Source organism: Erinaceus europaeus, chromosome 3, assembly GCF_950295315.1.
Source record: "Erinaceus europaeus chromosome 3, mEriEur2.1, whole genome shotgun sequence".
NCBI classification, from domain to species: domain Eukaryota; kingdom Metazoa; phylum Chordata; class Mammalia; order Eulipotyphla; family Erinaceidae; genus Erinaceus; species Erinaceus europaeus.
Window position 1 is genome coordinate 97,955,034 of NC_080164.1, and position 25,918 is coordinate 97,980,951.

Here is a 25,918-nt window from a genome sequence, read left to right on the forward strand (position 1 = left end):
AAGGGAGGGGGAAATAGGGAGGAAGCGGGAAAGATAGACACCTGCAGACCTGCTCCACCACTTTTGAAGCGTCTCTACTGCACGTGGGGATCCAGGGGCTTGAACCCCTATCCTCGTGTGGGTCCTTGTGTTTAATACTATGTGTGCTTAGCTGGGTGCATCATGGCCCCGTATTGTGATACAGTATACTGGTCAACCATAAGATGTCGGGCACAGCACTCAGCTGACATCAGCCTTGGCAACAGAGCATACAGTGATCTGTGCAAATGCACAATGAATAGTGGGTGGATCTGGTCTGTGCGAATGCACAAAGCATTGTGGGTGGACTAAACAGACTTAAAAGCAAAACCAGCCAGAAGTCCCTCTCTTTAGCTGCTGCTTCTTCTCTTGATCAGACGTATCTCGGCTGAGGCTCTTCAAGGTGCCCACTACGGCTACTTCTCCTGGGAAATGAACACATGTGACTCAGCGAGCTGGTAAACTCTAAAGACTCCTCTACAGCCATGAGCAACTTATACCTCCACTGATTGTTTATCTCAGGAGACTGAACTTTTGATAACCACTCATGGACTTTATGGACCTAGTGTATTCTTAACTCCTGCTGACAACTGCTTATTTTACAGTACCTAAAGTAATGTCCCATACCTCTGTGCTGCCCTAATAAAAGCTTGATTCCTTTAAACCTACTCCTAGCTACCCCTCAGCCGAATCTTTAATGTGCCGTAGCCAAAGCCCCTTTTAAGTTTTAGTTACAAAACCCAGACTACCAAATATTTATTTTATTAGTGACTTAATAATGGGTTACAAGATCATAAGATTATGGGAGTATAGTTCCATTCTGAACCCACCAGCACCATATTGTGCCCCTCCTACACCCACAGTGGGTTTCTTCCCTTTTTCCCCAAGGACAACCACCATAGTTTTCACAGTCTTAGTGACAGTTTGACTTTTTTTTTATGAGTTCAGGTATTTCAGCTATTTATATTGTACATCTGAGTGAACCCAAACAAGAGCTGTCTTTCAGAAAAATGAAGGCTATTTGGTAAATATAGCCACAGGAGTACCTGAACACAAACACCAAATTTAAGAGCCTCAAGATATTTTGTATGATAAGATGGATGAGAAAAACAAACAAAAAAAAAAGTAAGAAAGATTTAAAATACTAAAGAGAAAAAATGGCATCATTTAACAATACAGAGGACTGTTTAAATATGTGTTATACAAAAAATATTAGACACCCCACACCTATGGTCATCTAATTTTTAACAAGGGGGCCTAAACTAGTTAATGGAGAAAGCAAACTCTCTTCAATAAATGGTGTTGGGAAAATTGGGTTGAAACACCCAGAAGAATGAAACTTAACCACAACATTTCACCACACACAAAAGTAAACTCCAAATTACTGTTACTCCAAAGTACCAGTATGCAGGAGCTTAGAATGATAAGTAAAACTTCACCCTCGAATCTAGAAGTAGCTAAGTTTACCTATAAAGAATTGCAAACCCAGTGAGTACCCCCCTAACACTTTCTCTCCACTAATCCAAGCTTTGGGTCCAAGATTGCTCAACAATTTGTTTGGCTTTGTATGTTAACTCTCTTTTCAGCCACCAGGTTCCAGATGCCATCAGGATGCCGGCCAGGCTTCCCTGGACTAAAGACCCCACCAATATGTCCTGGAGCTCCACTTCCCCAGAGACCCACCCTACTAGGGAAAGAGAGAGGCAGACTGGGAGTATGGACCGACCAGTCAACATCCATGTTCAGCGGGGAAGCAATTACAGAAGCCAGACCTTCTACCTTCTGCAACCCACAATGACCCTGGGTCCATGCTCCCAGAGGGATAGAGAATGGGAAAGCTTTCAGGGGAGGGGATGGGATATGGAGATTGGGTGGTGGGAATTGTGTGGAGTTGTACCCCTCCTACCTTATGGTTTTGTTCATTTATCCTTTCTTAAATAAAAAATAAATAATAAAAAAAAAAAGAATTGCAAACCGTGGTTTGGAGGTGGCGCAGTGGATAAAGCATTGAATTCTCAAGCATAAGGTCCAGAGTTCAATCCCTGGCAGCACATGTGAATATCTGCTTCTTTCTCTCTCTCCTATCTTCATGAATAAATAAAATCTTTAAAAAAAAATAAAAAGAGGGGGGTTCCCGGAAGATGGCGGACTGAGAAGCAGCTAGTGGCTTGAGCTCTGACCACATCTTCTGGAAAAGGTAGGATTTTCTGCCTTTAGTAGGCCAGTCAATAAAGGGTCCTAGCGGTGACACCAAGGAGGTGACTATAACTTAATTTGGATTAAGAAATAGAGTAGAAAAAAAGGGAAAAAAATTTTTTTCTTTTAAATTATAAATCCCATAGCACACCTCCTCCCCCGTACCCCCCCATAACCAGTCCCTGAGGACCAGCTCCTAGCAGGCTCCCCTGCTGAACTTCTTTCTTTACCAAGATTCCTAAACCACCAGGGAGTATCATTCATTCTAAGTCTATAGCCTTCTGAAACCTCTGGCCCTTTTTCTTTCTAAGTAGCCAACCCCCCCACCCCGCATAGCTAATTAAATAATTAAAAATAAATAAATAAAAAACTCTTTCCTTTCACCACTCTTTGATTACTGTTCTTTTTCTTATCTTTTTCTTTTCTCTCTCTCTTTCTTTTTTTTTTCTTTTTCTCATTTTTGTCATCCTTTCTTCCTTAATCCTACAGCTTCCAAAGCCACAGGCCCCATCCCCCACACCACCAAACTGTCCTTTTTTGAATTCACTGATACACATTAGGAATTAATTTGGGGAAGAATTCAAACTCAGAGTGGACTCTCACTGGAGTATCTCTGGCTCAACTTCCCTTCCTCCTTTAGCTACCCCTAGAATATACAGTGGATAGTAGATTTGCATAACTGTCTATTTCAGCTATCCTTGTCTAGTCCTGAGGTTTTTTTTTTTTAATTTTTTTTTCTCTATCTTAACAATCAGCTGCCTCTGATCATGAGGTTTGAGGTAATCTGGGACATGGTTTTTTTTTTTTTACCCTGCTCTATTTTATTATTAATATTATATAAAGGCATATATCTCCCCCCCCCTTTAGGTTGATCAGAATTAACTCTTAGGGTATCTTTCATTGCTAGGGTAGTGGGCATCTTATCTATTGTGGGAGGAACTTGTCTAGTTACTCCGACCTCCACTACAGACTCTCCCCTCCCTCCTCCTCCTAGCTAATTAAAAAAATTAAATTAAATTAAATCAAAAATAAATTAATCAAAAAAACCTTTCCTTTCACTGCTCTTTAATTACAGGTCTTTTTATTATCTTTTCCGTTTTCTCTCTCGTTTCTTTTTTTTCTTTTTTATCTTCTCATACACTTCTTCCTTCCTTCTTCTTTGCCTTTATGAATATGTGAATTATTTTGGGGAAGAAATCTGACTCAGAGTGGACTCTCTATGTGTGTATCTCTGCTCTACTTCCCTTTCCCCTATTGTTACCCCTAGAATATACAGTGGAGAGTAGATTTGCATAACTGTCTATTCTTGCTATCCCTTCTTTCTTTCTCTTTCTTCTTCACTGGGATTTGGTTACTATTTTTTCACGGACTGGAGACATGGTTTGGCTAACTGGTAGTCATTAAATGGCTTCAATATTTGCTTCAGTTGCTACTGTAATTCCTGAGGTTGGTGAGTGCAATTGTTATAAAGGTAATTAGTACAGTGTTACTTGTACTCAAGACACAACAACTGAGGAACAACAGAGCATAAAAAAGAAACACATAAATCAAAAAAATGGGTAGATCAAAAACAAATAAAACTGCTACTCCAATGAATGAAGACAAGAGCCCAGAAGAAACTACAAATCAGCCAGAAGTAACATAGATAAGAAAAGTATGCATGCAATAATAAACTTATTAATCACAAAAATGAAAACAACATTGGAGGAAAGGAATGGCATATTAGGGAAAGAACAGTTGAGACCCCCAAGGAAAATACTGATTATCTTGAGGCAATTAGAGAACTGAAAGCTGAAATAGCTGTAATGAAGAAAGAAGCTGAGGCAAGGGAAAGCAGACTACAGAAGCAGAAAACAGATTTAGTCAGACAGAGAATGAGTTAGAGAAAACTAAGAAAGCGGTGAAAGAGCTTAAAAAGAGATTGAGAGACACTGAAAACAACAACAGAGACATATGGGATGATCTCAAAAGAAGTAACATTCATATAATTGGCCTGCCAGGGGAAGAAAGAGAGGAAGGGGAAGCAAACATTCTAGAGGAAATAATAGAAGAAAACTTCCCAGACCTCAATAACAGAAAGGACATCAAGATTCAAGAGGCCCAGAGAGTTCCAAACAGAATCAACCCAGACCTGAAGACACCAAGACACATCATAGTCACAATGAGAAGAAGTAAGGATAAAGAAAGGATCCTAAAGGCTGCAAGAGAGAAACAAAAAGTCACATACAGAAGAAAACCCATAAGATTATCTGCAGACTTCTCCACTCAAACTCTAAAAGCCAGAAGGGAATGGCAAGATATCTACTGAGCCCTGAATGAAAAACGGTTTCAACCAAGGATAATATATCCTGCTAGACTTTCATTCAAACTAGATGGAGGGATCAAAACCTTCTTAGACAAACAAAAGTTAAAGGAGGCAACCATCACCAAACCGGCCCTGAAAGAGGTTCTAAAAGACCTCTTATAAACAAGAACATCACTATAATACTTGCAAAATATCAGAGCAAACAAAAAAATTTTTTTCGAACAATGGCACTACAATACATTAAATCCATAATATCAATAAATGTCAATGGCTTAAACTCACCCATCAAAAGGCGCAGAGTGAGGTGATGGATCAGAAAACATAACCCAACCATATGCTGCTTGCAAGAATCCCATCTGTCACAACAAGATAAACACAGACTTAAAGTGAAAGGATGGAAAACTATCATACAGGCTAACGGACCACAAAAAAGGGCAGGAACAGCCATTCTCATCTCAGACATGATAGATTTTAAATTAAATAAAGTAATAAAAGATAGGCAAGGACATTACATAATGATTAGAGGATGAATCAGCCAAGAAGACTTAACAATTATTAACATCTATGCACCCAATGAGGGACCATCTAAATACGTCAAGCACTTACTGAAAGATTTTCAAAAATACATTAATAGTAACACAATAATAGTGGGAGACTTCAATACCCCACTCTCACACTTAGACAGATCAACAAGGCAGAGAACCAACAAAAATACAAGAGAATTGAATGAAGAGATTGACAGACTAGACCTCTTGGATATTTTCAGAGTCCTTCACCCCAAAAACCTGGAATACACCTTCTTTTCAAATCCACATAACACATACTCAAGGATAGACCACATGTTAGGCCACAAAGACAGCATCAATAAATTCAAAATCATCCCAAGTATCTTCTTAGACCACAGTGGAGTAAAACTAACATTTAACAACAAACAGAAAATTATTAAAAGTTACAGAATTTGGAAACTAAACAACATGCTCCTTAAGAACCACTGGGTCAGAGATTCACTCAAGCAGGAAATTCAAATGTTCCTGGAAACAAATGAAAATGAAGACACAACCTATCAAAATATTTGGGACACAGCTAAAGCAGTACTGAGAGGGAAACTTATAGCTATAGAATCACATATTAAACACCAAGAAGAAGCTCAAATGAACAACCTTACTGCACACCTCAAGGACTTAGAGGAAGAGGAACAAAGGAACCCTAAAGCAACCAAAAGGACATAAATCCCTAAAATTAGACCAGAAATAAACAACATCGAAAATAAAAGAACCATACAAAAGATCAATGAAGCCAAATGTTGGTTCTATGAAAGATTAAACAAAATTGACAAACCCCTAGCCAGACTCACCAAACAAAAAAGAGAGAAGACTCAATTTAATAGAATTGTAAACGATGGTTGTAAACGATGGAGGAGATATCACAACTGACACCACAGAAATCCAGAGAATCCTGCGAAACTTCTATAAAGAACTATACGTCACCAAGGTAGAGAATCTGGAAGAAATGGAACAATTTCTAGAAGCATATGCCCTTCCAAAACTGAACCAAGAAGAACTACAAAATCTAAATGCACCAACCACAGACAAATTGAAACCGTTATTAAGAATCTCCCCAACAACAAAAGTCCTGGACCAGATGGCTTCACAAACAAATTCTAAAAAACTTTCAGGAAACAGTACCCATACTTCTTAAGCTTTTCCATAAGATTGAAAAAACAGGAATACTCCCTTCCACCTTCTATGAAGCCAACATCACCCTGATACCAAAAGTTGATAGGGACAGAACAAAAAAGGAAAACTATAGACCAATATCTCTGATGAACATAGATGCCAAAATATTAAACAAGATCTTGGCCAACTGGATACAGCAACATATCAAAAAGATAGTTCATCATGACCAAGTGGGATTCATCCCAGGAATGCAAGGCTGGTTCAACATCCATAAGTCAATCAATGTCATTCACCACATCAATAAAAACAAAGCCCAAAACCACATGATTATCTCAATAGATGCAGAGAAAGCCTTTGACAAAATCCAACACAGATTCATGCTCAAAACTCTACAAAAAATAGGAATAGATGTGAAATTCCTCAAGATAGTGGAGTCTATATATAGCAAACCTACAGCCAACATCATACTCAATGGACAGAAGCTGAAAGCATTCCCCCTCAGATTGGGGACTAGACAGGGCTGTCCACTGTTACTGTTACTCTTCAACATAGTATTGGAAGTTCTTGCCATAGCAATCAGGCAAGAGAAAGAAATCAAAGGAATACAGATTGGAAGGGAAGAAGCCAAGCTCTCACTATTTGCAGATGATATGATAGTATACATAGAAAAACCTAAGGAATCCAGCGAAAACTACTGGAAGTTATTAGGCAATATAGCAAGGTATCAGGCTACAAAATCAATGTACAAAAATCAGTGGCATTTCTTTATGCAAACACTAAATATGAAGAAGAAGACATCCAGAAATCACTCCCATTTACTGTTTCAGCAAAATCAATCAAATACCTAGGAATAAAATTGACCAAAGAAGTGAAAGACTTGTATGCTGAAAACTATGAGTCGCTACTCAAGGAAATAGAAACTGATACCAAGAAATGGAAAGATATCCCATGCCGATGGATTGGAAGAATAAATATCATCAAAATGAATATTCTCCCCAGAGCCATATACAAATTTAATGCAATACCCATCAAAGTTCCACCAAGCTTCTTTAAGAGAATAGAACAAACACTACAATCATTTATCTGGAACCTGAAAACACCTAGAATTGCCAAAACCATCTTGAGGAAAAGAAACAGAAATGGAGGCATCACACTCCCAGACCTTAAACTATATTATAAAGCCATCATCATCAAAACAGCATGGTACTGGAACAAAAATAGGCACACAGACCAGTGGAACAGAATTGAAAGTCCAGAAATAAATCCCCACACCTATGGACATCTAATCTTTGATAAGGGGGCCCAAAGGATTAAATGGAAAAAGGAGGCTCTCTTCAATAAATGGTCCTGGGAAAACTGGGTTGTAATATGCAGAAGAATAAAATTGAACCACTTTATCTCACCAGAAACAAAAATCAACTCCAAATGGATCAAAGACCTAGATGTCAGACCAGAAACAATCAAATACTTAGAGGAAAACATTGGTAAAACACTTTCCCACCTACACCTCAAGGACATCTTTGATGAATCAAACCCAATTGCAAGGAAGACTAAAGCAGAAACAAACCAATGGGACTACATCAAATTGAAAAGCTTCTGCACATCCAAAGAAACTATTAAACAAACAAAGAGACCCCTCACAGAATGGGAGAAAATCTTCACATGCCATACATCAGACAAGAAACTAATCACCAAAATATATAAAGAGCTCAGCAAATTTAGCACCAAAAAAACAAATGACCCCATCCAAAAATGGGCAGAGGATATGAACAAAACATTCACTACAGAGGAGATCCAAAAGGCTAACAAACATATGAAAAACTGCTCTAGGTCACTGATTGTCAGAGAAATGCAAATTAAGACAACACTAAGATACCACCTCACTCCTGTAAGAATGGCATACATCAAAAAGGACAGCAGCAACAAATGCTGGAGAGGTTGTGGGGACAGAGGAACCCTTTTACATTGCTGGTGGGAATGTAAATTGGTACAGCCTCTGTGGAGAGCAGTCTGGAAAACTCTCAGAAGGCTAGACATGGACCTTCCATATGATCCAGTAATTCCTCTCCTGGGCTTATACCCCAAGGACTCCATAACACCCAACCAAAAAGAGGTGTGTACTCCTATGTTCATAGCAGCACAATACATAATAGCTAAAACCTGGAAGCAACCCAGGTGCCCAACAACAGATGAGTGGCTGAGAAAGCTGTGGTATATATACACAATGGAATACTATGCAGCTATCAAGAACAATGAACTCACCTTCTCTGACCCATCTTGGACAGAGCTAGAAGGAATTATGTTAAGTGAGCTAAGTCAGAAAGATAAAGATGAGTATGGCATGATCCCACTCATCAACAGAAGTTGAGTAAGAAGATCTGAAAGGGAAAATAAAAGCAGGACCTGACCAAATTGTAAGTAGGGCACCAAAGTAAAAACCCTGTGGTGAGGGGTAGACATGCAGCTTCCTGGGCCAGTGGGGGGTGGGAGTGGTTGGGAGGGATGGGTCACAGTCTTTTGGTGGTGGCAATGGTGCTTACGTACACTCCTAGTAAAATGTAGTCATATAAATCACTAGTTAATTAATATGAGAGGGGGAAAATTAATTGTATGTCTCGAAGTATTTTAAAACACAGACTGAATCTTTTTTATATATAGGCTGTGTAATTGATATGCAGACTCTCTCAAAAGCCTAGACCAAGTAGATCAGAAGCAACCAATAGCACAGCTATATACACGATATTGGGTACTCTACAGCAAACCCTAACAAAAGGACTTTTCAAAGTTAACCCAATTGCCAAATAATGTGATGATAACATTAACTATCAATTGTCTTTTTGAACCCTAAGACAGCAGGAACCTCACATCTCCACTATAGAGCCTCTACTTCCCCTAGTCCTGGAACCCTTGGATAGGGCCCACTTTCCCGTATGCCTCTCCCGATCCATATCAAATAATATTGCATCTGCCGATGACAACCTAATCAACGCAACGATTGCCACCTCTTCACTTCAGACTGTGTCCAGAGACTTCATGTGTGGAATGACAACCCTTCAGCTTCATTACTCGGGTGAGACCTTTCCTTTCATAGTATACTCTAATTCCATCCCAGGTGGTTCACTTTCTAACAAAGTCCCAAAACCTAGATATATACCAGTTTCTGTGAGAGAGAGCATATGTTCACACGTATCCATAAAGTAGTGCAAAATATATACCTGAAAGCAGAAGTACACTAGAGTTTGCAGTGAGTATCCCCCTAACACTTCCTCTCTCCACTATTCCAAGCTTTGGGTCCATGATTGCTCAACAATTTGTTTGGCTTTGTATGTTAACTCTCTTTTCAGTCACCAGGTTCCAGATGTCATCAGGATGCTGGCCAGGTTTCCCTGGACTAAAGACCCCACCAATGTGTCCTGGAGCTCCACTTCCCCAGAGACCCACCCTACTAGGGAAAGAGAGAGGCAGACTGGGAGTATGGACTGACCAGTCAACGCCCGTGTTCAGCAGGGAAGCAATTACAGAAGCCAGACCCTCCACCTTCTACAACCCACAATGACCCTGGGTCCATGCTCCCAGAGGGATAGAGAGTGGGAAAGCTATCAGGGGAGGGGATGGGATATGGAGATTGGGTGGTGGGAATTGTGTGGAGTTGTACCCCTCCTACCCTATGGTTTTGTTTATTAATCCTTTCTTAAATAATAAATAAATAAATAAATAAAAATAAAAAGAATTGCAAACCAAAGCACCTTACCTTTTCTCCCTCTGGTGATATCATTGCTAAAATATCATTTGTAAAGATCTTTTCTGGCTCTGACTCAATACCAGGAATTTTCCCTTCAGTGGACACTATGAGAGCAAATTCAAGCTTTGAAATGGAGTCAAAGCATTTTCGTAGATGAGGCTGCACAGCTTGGGGATTTCGTGTCTGAGCCAGGATCTCCAGAAGTTCATCATTTGATAAGAAGTAAAATCTGGATTAAGGAAGAATAATCAGACTGTAATTTGAGAGTGAAACAAAGTCTTATACAGGCATCAAAGATAAATCCTCTAACTACTTGTCCTTCCCATCTACTGATTTCCTGGCCATCTAGTCTATTTGATGCTTCTTCTGGTGAGGCCACATATCCCTAAATATGACCGCTGTGAAATTTTGTGCAGATGTGGAGGGTACATTGTGGAACATTACCTTTGCAATCTGATAATCTTGCAAACTACTATTAAGTCATTAATAAAAATGGGGGATAAGTAAGTACAATGTTAACATAAAATTATCAGTTGCATTATAAACTTACCTTGGAAAGATGACTCTTTTTGATTCTAAATATGCTTCTAAGCATTTCTGGATTTGGTCGAGTAAGGCATTATTATTCTGAAATGTTTCCAAAAGACCTGTTCATTGAACAAAAGGTACTGATAAAGTTGTGTTCAAACAGAGACTATCATTTCAAGTAGATGGAAAATATATTAACAATCTATTTTTCAGAAAAAATAAATTATGAGTCTGTGAATGTATCTCAAATGGAGAGAGAAAGAGAAACCAGAGCACTGCTTACTTCTAGCATATGGTAATGCTGGGATTAAACCACTAACCTCTGGGGCCTTGGCAATGAAAGTCTGGTGTACCACCTCTTCACATCTACCCAGGCAAACATACTAACATTTTAAAAGATTTCATTTTATTTAGTGATAAAATGGTCTAATAAATTAAAATGAGGGACAGGCACTGGCTAAGAATGCTAGCTATTGGGGCCAGGTGGTGGTCTGTTTGATTGAGAGCATGTTACCATGCCAGAGACTTGGGTTCAAGTCCCCCAGTCCCCTCCCCCACCCCCCACCCCCGCAGGGGAAAATTTCACCAGGGTGCTTGAAGTCTCAAAATATTATCTGAACTGGAGATTGTACTGAAGAAGGCTGAATCATAGGATCTGACATCATCTTTGGGAAGACTGTCAGAACTGACTTGAGTTGAAATGAATCCCCAGATACCTCTACCTGCTGGTATCTGGGATCTGTCTATTGGTGTGTGGAGGTATCCATACACTCAAGTTGAAAATCACTTTCAAGGAACACTGTACACATAGAGTATTTTTCCCCCGTTAGTTCATGTAACATTTGGACAAAGAGCTTACAGATGAGTGGGTTGCCTCTTCTTGTCAGGGAAGCTCCCTGGAGTATTTACAAGATAGCTCCTGGGGTGCCATTTGGAAAACAACATGCAAACTTGGGGAACCTTTGCTACAAAGCTTCAAGTTCTTTCATCTCAAATATGCACCTCAAAGACTTTGATTCTGCACGCAGGAAACAGAACTTACTCAAACATGTCAGCACTGAGATTTGACTGCACCCATGTGGTCATGTTTTAAACTGGTTTTTAAGGTATAGCAGTTCTATGACAGTAATTCTGTGAGAGTTTACAGACTGAGTCCACTGGAGATAAATATGTTTTGGAGTAGAAGTTGTTATATGAAAGTAATGCTGAAACTCCTTGGTAGCATGCCCATGTTAACAGCAAAAACAGCAAAAAGAAGGTTTGTACAAGCTAAAAGTATTAACCAAGAGATAACAACTATAATAACAAATATTGTGTTCAATTTATACTGCTTAGCAAAAATGTTAAATGCATTACAAATATTCCTGATATTCCATGCTGATAAGAATTATGGGTTTGAGTGTACCATGCTATTTGGACATTATAAATAATAAGCATTTTATATGATTTAAATGGTTTTTTCTGTGCTTCCAGGGCTATTGTTGGGACTCAGTGCTGTCACTACAAATCCACTGCTCCTGACATCCATTTTTTCTTTTTTTTTTTGGATAGGACAGAGAGAAATTGAGAGAGGAGGGGAGACAGGGACAGAGAAAGATAGATACCTTTAGACCTGCTTTACCACTTGTGAAGCATCCCCCCTACCCCCCTACAGCTGGGGCTCAGGCCCAGATCCTTGCACAGGTCCTTGAACAATGTGCACTTTACTAAGCCACTGCCTGGCCTCCTGCTTTTATGTATTTAAAGTGTGTCTTTTTTTTTTTTTTTTTTTTTTTTTACCTCCAGGCTTATCATTGGGGCTTAGTGTCTGCACTACGAATCCACTGGTCTTGGAGGCCATTTTCCCCATTTTGTTGCCCTTGTTGTTATTGTTGTTGGTAGGACAGAGAGAAACTAAGAGAGGAAGTGAAGAGAGAGGAAGGGGGAGAGAAAGATAAACAACTGTATATCTGCTTTACTGCTTGTGAAGTGACCCTCCTGTAGGTGGGGAGCCGGGGGCTCAAACCGGGATCCCTGCATTGGTCCTTGTACTTTGCTCTGTGTGCACTTAGCCCACTGCACTACTGCCTGCACCCCCCCCCTTTAAAAAAAATATATATATACCTGGTTGAGTAGCTGCTCGAAGAGCATTAGGCAATCGGTTCACTTTCCTCATGATTTCTTTCCATGACTTATCCACTTGAAGGAACATCTTGGCCTCTGCAGGCAATTGTCTCTGTATATCTGGAGCACTAAAAATACTTTCTAGGTAAAGCCAGTCTCTCTGACAATTCAGCCATTCTTCCTGAGAGAAAATAGGGACATTGTAAAAATTTAAACTTCAAACAAAAAACATGTGATTATACTAAAAATGGTTATATACAGATTCCCTAATCTTCTGGGAAAACTTCTTTCTCAGAAGTTCTTTCAGATGACATATATATATATAATTTATTTGTTTATTTATTTTTTACCAGAGCACTGCTCAGCTCTGGTTTATGGTGGCACAGGGATTGAACCTGGGACTTCAGAGCCTCAGGCATGAGAGTTTCTTTGCATAACCTTTATGCTATCTACCCCCACCCTAAAATGATATCATCTTAAAGCATATATGACTTTGTTCTGATTTCAAGCTGCTTTGCACTGTGTAGAGTAATAACAAGTCTACTATATGGTGACCAGAATGAATTCATGAGAAGAGGACTAAAATGCTTGGAGGAGAGATTCTAGGGGAAGGCAAGAAACTGACTTAAAGAAATCCTAGAGTTGGGGGCCAGGCAGTGGTGTACCTGGTTCAGCACACACATTACAGTGCAAAAAGATCTGCGTTCAAGTCCCTGGCCCTTATCTGCAGAGGGAAAGCTTCACGAGTGGTAAAGTAGGGCTGCAGGTATCTCTCTGTCTCTCACTCCCCTCTCAATTTCTCTTTGTCTCTATCTAATAATAAATAAATAAAAAGACTTAAAAAAAAGAAATCTTCCTCATAGTAGGTGTTTGCAGGACACTCTCTCCCCCAAAGTAGGTCCTTTCCCCCTCACCATATATGAGGACCCCGTTGCCCTTCCATACTTCCCTCTTCCTCCTTTCCTATAGTCCTTTGCTTTTGTGCAATGCACCATAACCAGTCCAAGTTTCAAACAAATTGTTTCCAAGTTTTTATGACTCTTCAATCCTGAGTTTATGAGTTGAAATTATCCCTACTCACCAGTGTTTGATTAAATAAAGCAAGCTGTTTCTGCCAGTCATCAACTCTACTTTTCAATGGGCCCACATAACGAGATGAGGCAATAGTAGCAATGTTGATGGTGCTGTCATCAAGAAGAACCTTTAAAGAAAAGAGGAAAAAAAGTGGGGGAAGATAACATAATTGATATGCAAACAGACTTTCCTGCCTGAGGCTCCAAAGTCCAATGTTCAATCCCCATGCACCTCCATAAACCTGAGCTGAGCATTGCTCTGGTAAAATAATTAATTAATTAGTTAATTAATAATAAATAATAATTGGAGGGGTGGGTGGTGGCATACCTGGTTGCATGCATATTACAATGCTAAAGGGCCCAGGTTTGAGCCCTCATCCCCATTTTCAGGGGGAAAGCTTTGAGAGTGGTGAAGCAGGGCTGCAGGTATCTCTGTCTTTCTCCGTATGTACCCCTTCCTCTCAATTTCTGGCTGTCTCTATCCAATAAGTAAGGATAATTTTTAAAAAATTAAAAAAAATAAAAAGGAGAAAAACATACATGGAATATCATGTGTTTAAGCATGCAAACCTAACTTTAGATATTTAATTCTGAGAGTCCACTGAAGACTATCCTTTTTGAATGACCCACCTACAGTGCTATCCATCCATTTGTCCTTCCTCATCTTCCTCACTCTTACAGCCCATTCTGATGGACTCTCAAAGGACACCAAGAGGTTTCTGATAGCCAGAGACTGGGTTTTTTCCCCCCGTAATTATTAGTAAGTGGCACTAGTTTTTATTTAGTTCAAGACTCTCCTTTCTCCTCTTTCTAGGTCTCTCATACCTTCTTCACACTACTTGACCATCCAAGTTCTTATTTCTCAAAGTATTCAAACTTGCAAAAACCAATTGTCTTCTCTTTCCAGGGAAGCATCACTGTCCCTCAGTTTTCTTTAGGAAGAGGGAAGTTGCAAGTCAGGTGGTAGCACAGCAGGTTAAGCACAGGTGTTGCAAAGTGCAATAACTGGTCTGAGGATCCTGGTTCAAGCTCCCAGCTCCCCAACTGCAGGGGAGTAGCTTCACAGATGGTGAAGCAGGTCTGCAGGTATCTGTCTCTCTCTCCCCTCTCTGTTTTCCCCTCCCCTCTCCATTTCTCTCTGTCCTATCCAACAATGATGGCATCAACGACAATAATAACTACAACAATAAAACAACAAGGGCAACAAAAGGGAATAAATAAATAGAACTAAAAATTTAAAAAAAGGAAGAGGGAAGTTGAACTCACACATATCAAGCTTTCCATGATTTCAGAATATTTTATTTTACCTCCTCCCCTTATCTCAGAGGACACCATGCATTTTTACCTTTTTTCTTTTTATACTGTCACCAGGGTTTTCACTGGGGCTCAGTACAAATCCACTACTCCCAAAGGCATTTTTTCTTTTTTTTCTTTCTATTATACTTGATAGGATAGAGAGAAATTGAGAGGGGAGGGGAAGATAGAGAGGAAGAGAGAATCAGATACCTGCAGACCTGCTTCACCAATTGTGAAGCTTCCCCTCTGCAGGTGGGGAGCAGGGGAGTGACGCTCAGATCAGGTCCTTGCATACTCTAATGTGTGTGTTCACTGGGTATACCACTGCCGAGCACTTTTTAATAATGTGCTTGTTGATCTAGAGGGTTTTAACTGTGGCTATGGTGTGTTTGTGTTTGCGTGTGTGCATGTGCATGTGTGCGTGTGTGACTCAGCTGGTAGAGTGCAGAACAGCATGCAGTGGGCTGACATTGCATAATCTGGCATCTCTTCCCTATGAAATAATTATTTAAAAATATAAAAAATATAAACAAAGGATTTCAATGCTCTGTTTAATTATAAATTAACTGAGAGCAGAAGTCCCATCACCTGGCCCCACTGAACCTTAAATTGATGGTTTTCACATGAGTCTGTTCTCCCATCAACTGCTCACTGTAACATCTGTTCTTCCTCTTCCAACCCACACCTCCAAAGCCATTTGATCTCCAGTTTTGATCTAAGTACACCTATAGAAGGAGCCCTCTACTTTTTTTTTTTTTTTTACAAAAAGGAAACATTGAAAAAACCATAGGATAAGAGGGGTACAACTCCACACAATTCCCACCACCAGAACTCTGTATCCCATCCCGTCCCTTGATAGCTTTCCTATTCTTTATCCCTCTGGGAGTATGAACCCAAGGTCATTGTGAGATGCAGAAGGTTGAAGGTCTGGCTTCTGTAATTGCTTCCCCACTGAACATGGGTATTGACAGATCTATCCATACTCTATTCTAAACTCAAATAGCTCAAGTGACTTTAGTTTCTAAGTGTTATAAACATAAAATGATCTCTCATTTTTCTTTGCCTCATGTAAATGACTTGTATCTTCTATGCCTCAAACACAGTAGACAGCCTAGAAATGAGGGTTTTAGATTGATTTGGGGGTGTGCACAAATACTGCAACCTGAAACACACCTTGGATGACAATAATAAAAGTGTAATAAGCACAGAAATATATATATATATATATATATATATATATATATATATATATATAGAGAGAGAGAGAGAGGGAGAGAGAGAAAGCACCTCCCTGCCCTCTTTCTGATACTTGTTTAAATGAGTGTCATGACCATTCCCAAGACACAGCAGGGCCCAGAGGAAGTAATCTTGTTAGTGGAGATCACTAGAGGACCTATAGAGGGACACTAGGAAGAGTCCAGTAGCAGCACCTCACATATATATCTGGCTATTTGGTAGGAAGCTATGTAACTGCTGTCACTTATGCCAGCCCCTCTGCATAACTGAAACTTTCACGATGGCAGCAGGGATGCCATGAAAGTTACATTGAGGCTGTACTTGAAGTTTCACATTTAAAAAATTCACAGAATGTGAGCTCAGATCTAGAGGGATGTAGAGGTCAGTCACACAGGCTCCTAAGCTAATTATGGGCCCCAGATCACAAAAAATTGATGGGGTTTACAGTAAACAATATTAATATCCCTTTCCCATATTAGAGAGCTACTCTCTTCCCTGATCCAGCTTTCTGGTCCTTTTCCCAGCCATGACATCATCTCCCCAGACAATAATTATGGTCCACCTGCATATCAGATTTCAGGCTCAGGCAAAAAAAAAAAAAAAAAAAAAAAACACTAGTATAGCTACAGGCCCTTTGAAATATAACTAAAATATGCCTACTAGCTAGCTACAAAATGGAGGACCCCCGAACACTTCATCTGCACTATTCCAGCCTTTAGGTCCATGATTGTTCAACAATTTGTTTGGCTTTGTATGTTAACTCTCTTTTCAGCCACCAGGTTCCCAGATGCTAGCAGGATACGACCAGACTTCCCTGGACAGGCAACCCCACAAATGTGCCTTGGAGCTCTGCTTGCCCATCCCCACTAGGGAAAGAGAAAGACAGGATGGGAGTATGGATCGACCTGTCAATGCTCATGTTCAGCTGGGAAGCAATTACAGAAACCAGACCTTCAACTTTCTGCATTCCACAAGGATATTGGGTCCATACTCCCAGAGGGTTAAAGAGTAGGAAAGCTATCAGGGGAGGGGTTGGTATATGAAGGTCTGGTGGTGGGAACTGTGTGAAGCTGTACCTCTCTTATCCTATGGTTTTGTCAATGTTTCCTTTTTATAAATAAAAAAATTTTAAAAATAATCAGTTAATTAATTTGCACAGACAAGACCTCACAGCTGTGTGACTTCATTGCTCTCTGTTGCTTTTTAAAAATATTAATTAAATATTTAAAAAATATTTATTTCCCCTTTTGTTGCCTTTGTTTTTCATTGTTTTGGGGGTTATTATTGCTATTGATATCGTTGTTGTTAAGACAGGACAGAGAGAAATGGAGAGAGGAGGGGAAAACAGAAAGGGGGAGAGAAAGACAGACACTTGCAGACCTGCTTTACCACCTATGAAGTGACTCCCAGGCAGGTGGGGAGCTGAGGGCTCAAACTGGGATCTTTATGCAGGTCCTTGCGCTTTGCTCCACGTGCGCTTAACCCACTGCGCTACTGCACGACTCCCTATTTATTTATTTTTAATGAGATAGAGAAAGAGAGAGATACCAGAGCACTACCTAGCTTTGGCTTGTTGTGGTTTTGGGGATTGAACTAGGGCCCTCAGAGCCTCAGGTATGAAAGTCTTTTTACATAGCATTTTTGCATAGCCATTTCCCCAGCCCCTGCTGCTTTTATTTTTCATTTAGCTTTAGTATACATAATGCCAGGGGCTGAATCTGTGGCCTCTGGAGTCTTTGGAATGCAAGCTGGTGCTCTATTAACTTGAGCTCTCGCTCAAATTCTATCTGAAGATTATGTGGTCGGGTGGTGGCACACCTAGTTGAGTGCACGTGTTACCATGCACCGAGGACCTAGGTTGAAGCCCCCATACCCCATCTGCAAAGGGGAAGCATCACAAGTGTTGAGTCAAGGCTGCAGGTGTCTCTGTTTCTCTACCTCTCTATCTTCCCTTTCCCTATCAATTTCTCTCTGTTATAAATAAATATTTTTAAAATGAAATGACACTTCAACAAGCCAGTTACCCACCTGTATGTCATCTGTGCCACCTAGAATAAATACATCTTTGGAGTCACGATGAGGAAGAACGACAAACTCGGTTGTTTTCCAAGAGTCCTCCACCTTTGAAACAATTCAAAGAGGATAACTAGATTTATTTATGTTTAGTTACTCAGTAGATTGATGTGGAATGAAAGTGAAAATTCACAATTGCCTGTTTTTATTTATTTATTTTTAACTAGAGCACTGCTCAGCTCTGATTTATAGTGGTGAGATTGAACCTGGAACCTCAGATCCTCAGGCATGAAAGTGTTTTGCATAACCATTATATCTCCTCAAACCTGAAATTCCACAATTATCCCACCCTCCCCTTTTTTTGTTGTTTTTATAAAATACAAAAAAAAATGTTTTTCTCAGTTAAGATGAATCTTACTTGCTTCACTTTACTGGCTAAAATTAGTAAATGTGAATGTAAACCTTTAATGTGTATTATTTACCACTTTATGTATTAACTAAAACAAAAATTATTCCAATACAGATGTACTGTATTACACACTTTTAAGGTAAGTGAGTTAGATATCATGAGTAGGGATTATTTTAAATATCTTTTTAAGCATCTCATAGTCGTTTCTGGTAGTGTGAAAATAATGTAGTTTGCTATAAAAGATATACTTTGATATGTGGTTCTTAATATAAGCATGCAAATTCCAACTCTGCCGACAAGTTTCCATTTGTCTATAAGTTGAGTAGGAAGAAGGTATTTATGGAGCTAGTAATTGATAAATGTACGGAAACAACAAAATGAAAAATGAATATAAAAACTGAAATGCTGAAAATTCATCTGAGGAGGCCAGCAGTAATGCACCTGATTAAGCACACACACACTACAGTGCACAAGGGCCTGGGTTCATGCTGCTGCTCCCCACCTGCAGGGGGAAAGCTTCATAAGTGGTGAAGCAGGGCTGCAGGTAGTCTCTCTGTCTCTCTCCCGCTCTATCCCTGTTGCCCTCTCAGTTTTTCTCTATCTCTATCCAGTAATAATTAAACAAAAATAATTTTAAAAAAGGAAAAGAAATCCACAGTATTTAAAAAATTTCATCTATGTAAAACAAAAGCTGATAATATTTAAACTACTTATGAAAACCTTTACACTGATTTTCAGACTACCTGTTTCAGATTTACCTTTTTAAGAATTACTTCTAGGGCAGCTTCTCCAGAAGCTTGTCCAGAAATGTCCTGAATTTCTTGGCCAAAATCAAAAACATGCAACTCAGAGAGTCTCTCCAAGGTTAGTGGACTTTCAAGATCTGTTAGGGTAGCATCAACTGTTTGTTCAATAGCAACCCAGTGTCGAGCCTTCAGAGTTGGGTTCCTCAAGTCAATGACAACGGGAAGCTGGAAAACACACACTTTCAGAGACTTCTTACCTCAAAGATATAGTTCAAGACTTCCAACTTCAAATTGGTGGTGTAAAAAAGTAGGAGGGGGGAAATCCCATCATTTATACTTTCACAACAACAATAAATTTGGACAGATTACAAATTAATGACTTGTATTAAACAAGAGCAAACTGAGATAGCAAGACAACCAACTAATCCAAAATTTGGGGAGAGCACAGTAATCACATTTCTTGCTCTTTTTTTTTTCAAGTGTATTTTTACTTATTTATTATGGGATAGACACAGAGAGAAACTGAAAGGGTAGAGGGAGATGAAGAAGGAAGGAGACAAAGTGACACTTGTAGCCCTGCTTCACCACTCACAAAGTTTTTCCCTTGCAGGTGGGGGCCAGGAGCTCAAACCTGGGTCTTTGCATACTGTAATGTGAGTGCTTAAGCAGGTGCAACACTGCCTGGCCCCCTAATCATGTGTTTATCCATAGCCAATATGACTTGAGAATTTGCTTACCAAGGACAGATACCTTCTGTTGCCGATTAAGCTAACAATTAGATCGCTCAGCTATATTTTAAACATGAACTGCCACAGACTGGCAGTATACTGAGTGAGTATAAGGTGTCACAAGGGAGTGCAAACCCAGTGGGAAACAAATGTAGAGATGCTGAAAGAAAAGACTGTGAAAAACCCTAAGAAAGCCTTTATATATGACATCAGCTTGGGGAGGGCAGGAGCAGTCGCTACTGTAATTTTAACTCATCTTTTTTTAGTTTCCATCTGGAAAAAACTTACTGTGCAAGGAAAAGATCATCAAAAAACTGTCACATTAGATCATGGAGAGAACTCTTTGCATGAATTTGCACGTGTCTGGAGAAACAGAATGGGGGGAGGAGCAACCCTACCTTGGGGGGGAGAGGGACAAAAATACACTCTGGGCTCATTACTAGAGCTGGAGGAGAGGCAAGAAGACCAGTGAAGATGAAGGGCCAGGTGGTGGTGCACCCAGTTGAGCATACATGTTACAATGTGCAAGGGTTTGGGTCTCTCTCCCTCTCTATCCCCCCTCCCCTTTCAATTTCTATCTCTATTCAATAAGTAAAGATAATAAAAAAATGAAAAATAAAAGACCTGTGAAGGTGATCTTAAAGACAATAAAGAGGTACAATTCATAAAAAAAAAAGCATCAGTTCTCCAAGGAGAAGTAATATTAAATGTGAATGTATCAACAAAGAGACTCTCATGCCTGAGGCTCTGACATCCCAAGTTCAGTCCCCAGCACTACTATAAGCCAAAGCTGAGCAGTGCTCTGGTAAAAACAAAGAAAATATAGGGGCCAGGTGGTGGCGCACCTGGTTAAGCGCATGTATTATAATGCACAAGGACCCGGGTTTGAGCCCCTGGTCCCCACCTGCAGGGGGAAAGCTTACAAGTGGTAAAGCAGGGCTACAGGTGTCTCTCTGTCTCTCTCCCTCTCTATCACCCCCTTCCCTCTTGATTTCTGGCTGTCTCTATCCAATGAATAAAGATAATAAAAAAAGAAAATATCATAGAGCATCAAAATCAAGTAAAATGAGACTCAGCTATCTTGAAATGCTGTGATTTCAAGTTACTTAGAATTTTCAGTACACGTTTTTCTGTTATCTTTTGTCCATCCATTCAACCATTCATCCATCCATCCATCCATCCATCCATGGAGCAGTGGTACAGATGGACAAGGCCACACCAGCCTGACTTGAGTACTTGAGTGCTGTGTGCAGATCAGTATTTTCACAGCCCATCCTGGCACCAATTGCCTACTACATGAGAAGGTTACACTGAATGCTGCCAACCAAGATATTCTATGACATGATCTGGACAGTGGAAGAAAGGATGTAACATATGCCTATGCAGAACTTGAATTAGTCTGTTCTTTCTCCTATGTCTGCAATGTTGACTAATTTCAACAGAGAAGGATTCCTGACTTTGGTCTTTCTAACACTGATTAACTTGGAATGTTGAAATAATTTTGACTACACTTACCTTTTCTTTCATTTTTTCCACCTTACTTTTTAGCTGTGGCACTACACTATTGGGTGGCAAGCCTTTTTCCAACTGAGTTACAAATTTGGCATATTTAGAAACCTGACTGTTCAGGAGTTCTGGATCCAAGCAGTCAAATCTGGACTATAGGGATTAGAACAAAAAAAAAAAAAAAGAAGTCAAGATAAAAGGCAAGTATAAACAGTAAACATTGTACTATACTCAGATTTTCCTAGTAATTAAATTGCAACATCAAAGATGTATTTGGAGACCTAGTCCCATGGGCAAATGAAATTAAAACAAGAGTAAATAAACAGAACTATGTCAGATTAAAAAGATTCTACACACTGAAAGGCAACTCCATAAGTATAAAGAGGCAACACAGCAACTAGGAGAAGATATCTGCATGCCACATATCTGATAATCAGCTAATATCAAACATCTATAAATAACTCATCACTTAATGAAAAGAAATGCATCTATTTTCTGCAACCCACAATGACCCTGGGTCCATGCTCCCAGAGGGATAGAGAATGGGAAAGCTATCAGGGGAGGGGGTGGGAAATGGAGATTGGGTGGTGGGAATTGTGTGGAATTGTACCCCTCCTACCCTCTGGTTTTGTTAATTAATCCTTTCTTAAATAAAAAAAAAAAAGAAAGAAATGCAACAACCCAATAAAAAAGGGCAAAAGATACGAATGGACTGCTTTCTAATAGAAATACACATGGACCACAGAAATATGAGGAAATACTCCATTTATAATCAGACAAATACAAATTAAACTACACTGAGATTCCACCTCACACCAGCAAAACAGGAAATCGTAAGTATAGGTGAGGATGTGGGGGGAGAGGAACCCTGTTACATTGCTTTTGGTAATACAAACTGGTATCGTCCCTATGAGAAACAGTATGGAGAGTCCTTAAATGAAAATGGAAATACCTTATGAATCAACAATATCAATCTTAGGCATTTATCCAAATGACATGAAAACACTAACTTGAAGGGATATATGTACTCCCATGTTTATTGAATTATGCACAAGTGCCAAAGTATAGAAAAACTTAAATTCCCATGGACAGATGGCTGGATAAAGAAGTTATGGGATATATATTCATTCCATGGAATACTACTCTGCCATCAAAGAAGATGATATGGTTTCCTTTAGGACAAAATGGATGGAACTGGAGGTGATTATCAAAATAAGTAGAGATGAGTGGGAGTAGATAGCATAATGGTTATGATATAGAATTTCCAAAATTTTAGTCTCAGAATATGTGCTTATAATATGACTGTGGTGTGTTTGTAAGAAGGCCTCAACACAGAACAGAATAACTGAGAACAAAAGGGTTAAGTATGTGTAGGAAGACTGAATACTTGTAGAAACTTTGAGACAGAGAAGATGTTTGTGTAAAAGTGGAAGTAAGTGGAAACAAAATTGAGATGAAGGTCAGACTGAACATTTATTGAGAAGGCCGCAACACAAAGCAGAGGGCCAAGAAAGTAAGATGTTTGACAAAGAAAAAGCAAATGTGCCAACCTGTATCTATAATAACCAAGATTACTGCCGTATTTTGTCTTTAATTGCTTGTAACGCTGGCTAGCTTCTGCCCTCCTAGAAGGTACCCTCTGCCCCCAGTGTATCTTATGCTAAGGCTAAACTTTCCCAGACACAGTTATGCAACAAAGATAACAGTAACTAAGGCAACCAGTCCCTGAACAATGGGTACAAGTCCCACCTCCTTAACTGTGCTGCCTGTTTCTGTAATGATGCTTTTTGCTCTCAAGCCTGCACTCCCTATATGTTTGTCCTGTCCCTTTGTTTGAGGACCAATTAAGCACACAAATCACCAAGCACAAGGACCTGAAGTTAAAGCCCTGCTCCCCACCTGTAGGGGGTCCACTTTACAAGCCATGAAGCAAGTCTGCAGGCATCTTTCTTTCTCTCCCTCTATCTCCCTGTCCTCTCTCAATTTCTCTCTGCCCTATCTAATAAAAAATTAGAGGGGCTGGGGTGGTGTACCTGGTTGAGCGCATATGTTTCAATGCACAAGGACCCAGATTCAAACCCCTGGTCCCCACTTGCAGGGGGAAATCTTTGCAAGTGGTGAAGCTGTGTTGCAGGTGTCTCTCTGTCTCCCTCTCTCTCTGTCACCCCTTACCTCTCAGTTTCTGGCTGTCTCTATCCAATAAATTTAAAAAATTAGAAAAAAAGAAGTTATGAGACATATTCAACGGAGTAGTACTCAGCAATCAAAAATATATTATATTCTGTTTTACCAGAATAATATACATCTGTCAATACATTTCTTGGTTATATAGTCACATAACTGACATATGTTCATATGACTTGAAGGCAATATAAAATTTGTAAATTTCATTTTTAAAGTTGATAACTTATTTTATTTTTAACATATTTTATTTATTTAGTGAAAGAGCTACAAACAGAGAGAAAGACCAAGAAGATGCTCAGCTCTGGCTATGGTAGTGTTGGGATTTGAACCTGGGACTTCAGAGCATCAGGCATGAAAGTCTTTTGCATTATACTGTCTCCCCAGCCCCAATAATTTCTATAAAATTGCAATACTAAATATTTCCCTGAAATTAAAAATATACCAGTATAAATTATTTTCTTGAATTTTTAAGCTTCTCTAATCCAAAAATGGTTTAATAAATGAAAGACTTTTTATACCTTTAACCATTCTTGTTGGAGTTGATCCCATTCAGATAAAGAATCCCAAAGTAACTGTTTGAGCTTCAGTTCAGCACTAACTTCTTCCAACGCATCAAACTTGGACACTTCCACCTTTAAAAATACAGTAATCAGAATGCACAATTTAGTTTTCAGATATAAACATCTGTCTGTATACAATGCTACATATAGTAACTAGTTGGTCCAAATTAGAAAGACAGGGAGAAACAGAAGCCAATGAAAAAGACAAAACTCCATGCATATTCAAATTTCCAATTGAGTGATAAAATATAACTCTTTATATTTACTTAAAACTAAGGTTCTTCCAAAAATGAATGTTAACAAGAGTATCACAGGCATTCTTCCTCGAGTGGATCACAGATCCAAATGCATCAAATGCATATCTGGCCTTTCATATAAGATATATGGATCTTCAGAGACACTAATTTCCTTTAAGAATTATGTACTTAGGGGTCAGGCAGTGGCACACCCGGATGAGCACACATGTTATACTGCATATGGACCCAGGTTCGAACCCCCAGTTCCCCACCTGCCGAAGGAAAGTTTTGCGAGTGGTGAAGCAGGGTTGCAGGTATCTCTCTGTCTCTCTCCCACTCTATTACCCCCTTTTCTCTTGATTTCTGGCTGTCTCTATCCAATAAGCAAATAAATATATTTTTTAAATTATGTACTTAGATGATAGAAAATAATATTTGTACAGTAGTATAAACGCTGGGGAGATTTATGTTGGAGAGGGCAGCTTAGCTTTTTACTACTTGTTAGCCCTTTTAATCATTCCTCAGTGATGGAGTTGTAGTAGAAAGGTTGGATCTCAGATAATTATAAGGGGGAAAAAACTAATGTAGTAAAATGTAGCTATGCAATATGTTAGCAGAGGAACACAGTCCTATACAAGTTCTGGCTTAAGCAATGCTATTCTTTCTGCCATTCTATCAGTTAATGATAGCTTTTTTAAAAATGTATTTTTAGTGAGAGTATCAATGCTTTACAATAAATAAAGTTGTTTATACATGTGTAAAATTTCCTCAGTTTTCTGCAAAACACTGTAACTTTTTATTAAGAAAAAATTTTGGGCTAGGGAGACAGCACAACAGTTCTGCAAAAGACTTTCATGCCCGAGGCTCTGAAGTCACAGATTCAATCCCCAGAACCACCATAAGCCAGAGCTAAGCAGTTCTCTGGTCTTTCACTGTGTCTTTCTCTTTGTATTTATCTCTCATTAAAATAATTTTTTTTTTTTAAAAAAAAGAAATCTTTCCCTCCATACCATCCTTCCCACTGCACATTTTCTTATACTGAAGCTCAAGTAACTCAGTTTGGGAACATTTTAGAGTCCTAGCTCTCTCATGTTACAAACCTCCTACATCAAGCTTTATACAAGTCACTACTGTAAAGTGTCAAAAGGACTAGTGCTAAAAGCGCTGTTTCGCAGATTTCTCTGCCAAAACCTGGGCTCTGGTGTAGAACATTCCTCAGATAATTTCCTGGTCATCCTTTGGGGCTCTGAAAAAGATGGGTGCATTCCCATGTGAGGCCAATGTACAAATCCTCCACGATTTTGTGAAAAGTAAGAAAACTTTCTGTGTTGGTGGTGGTTCTCTAATTTTTTTTTTTGGTCTG

General features: G+C 39.3%; 1 protein-coding gene across 1 annotated transcript in view; it reads right to left on the reverse strand.

Moving 5' to 3' along the window:
• DNAH6 (dynein axonemal heavy chain 6) overlaps positions 1-25,918 on the reverse strand; it is a 307,800-nt gene that overhangs the window by 205,807 nt on the left and 76,075 nt on the right. The window contains exons 16-23 of the mRNA XM_060187710.1: positions 24,278-24,391; positions 21,585-21,728; positions 19,354-19,566; positions 18,202-18,294; positions 13,650-13,769; positions 12,569-12,749; positions 10,488-10,584; positions 9,947-10,166 (exon numbers count right to left, since the gene is read on the reverse strand). Of these exons, the coding sequence (XP_060043693.1) occupies positions 9,947-10,166; positions 10,488-10,584; positions 12,569-12,749; positions 13,650-13,769; positions 18,202-18,294; positions 19,354-19,566; positions 21,585-21,728; positions 24,278-24,391 (1,182 nt within the window). The remainder of the gene's footprint in view (positions 1-9,946; positions 10,167-10,487; positions 10,585-12,568; positions 12,750-13,649; positions 13,770-18,201; positions 18,295-19,353; positions 19,567-21,584; positions 21,729-24,277; positions 24,392-25,918) is intronic.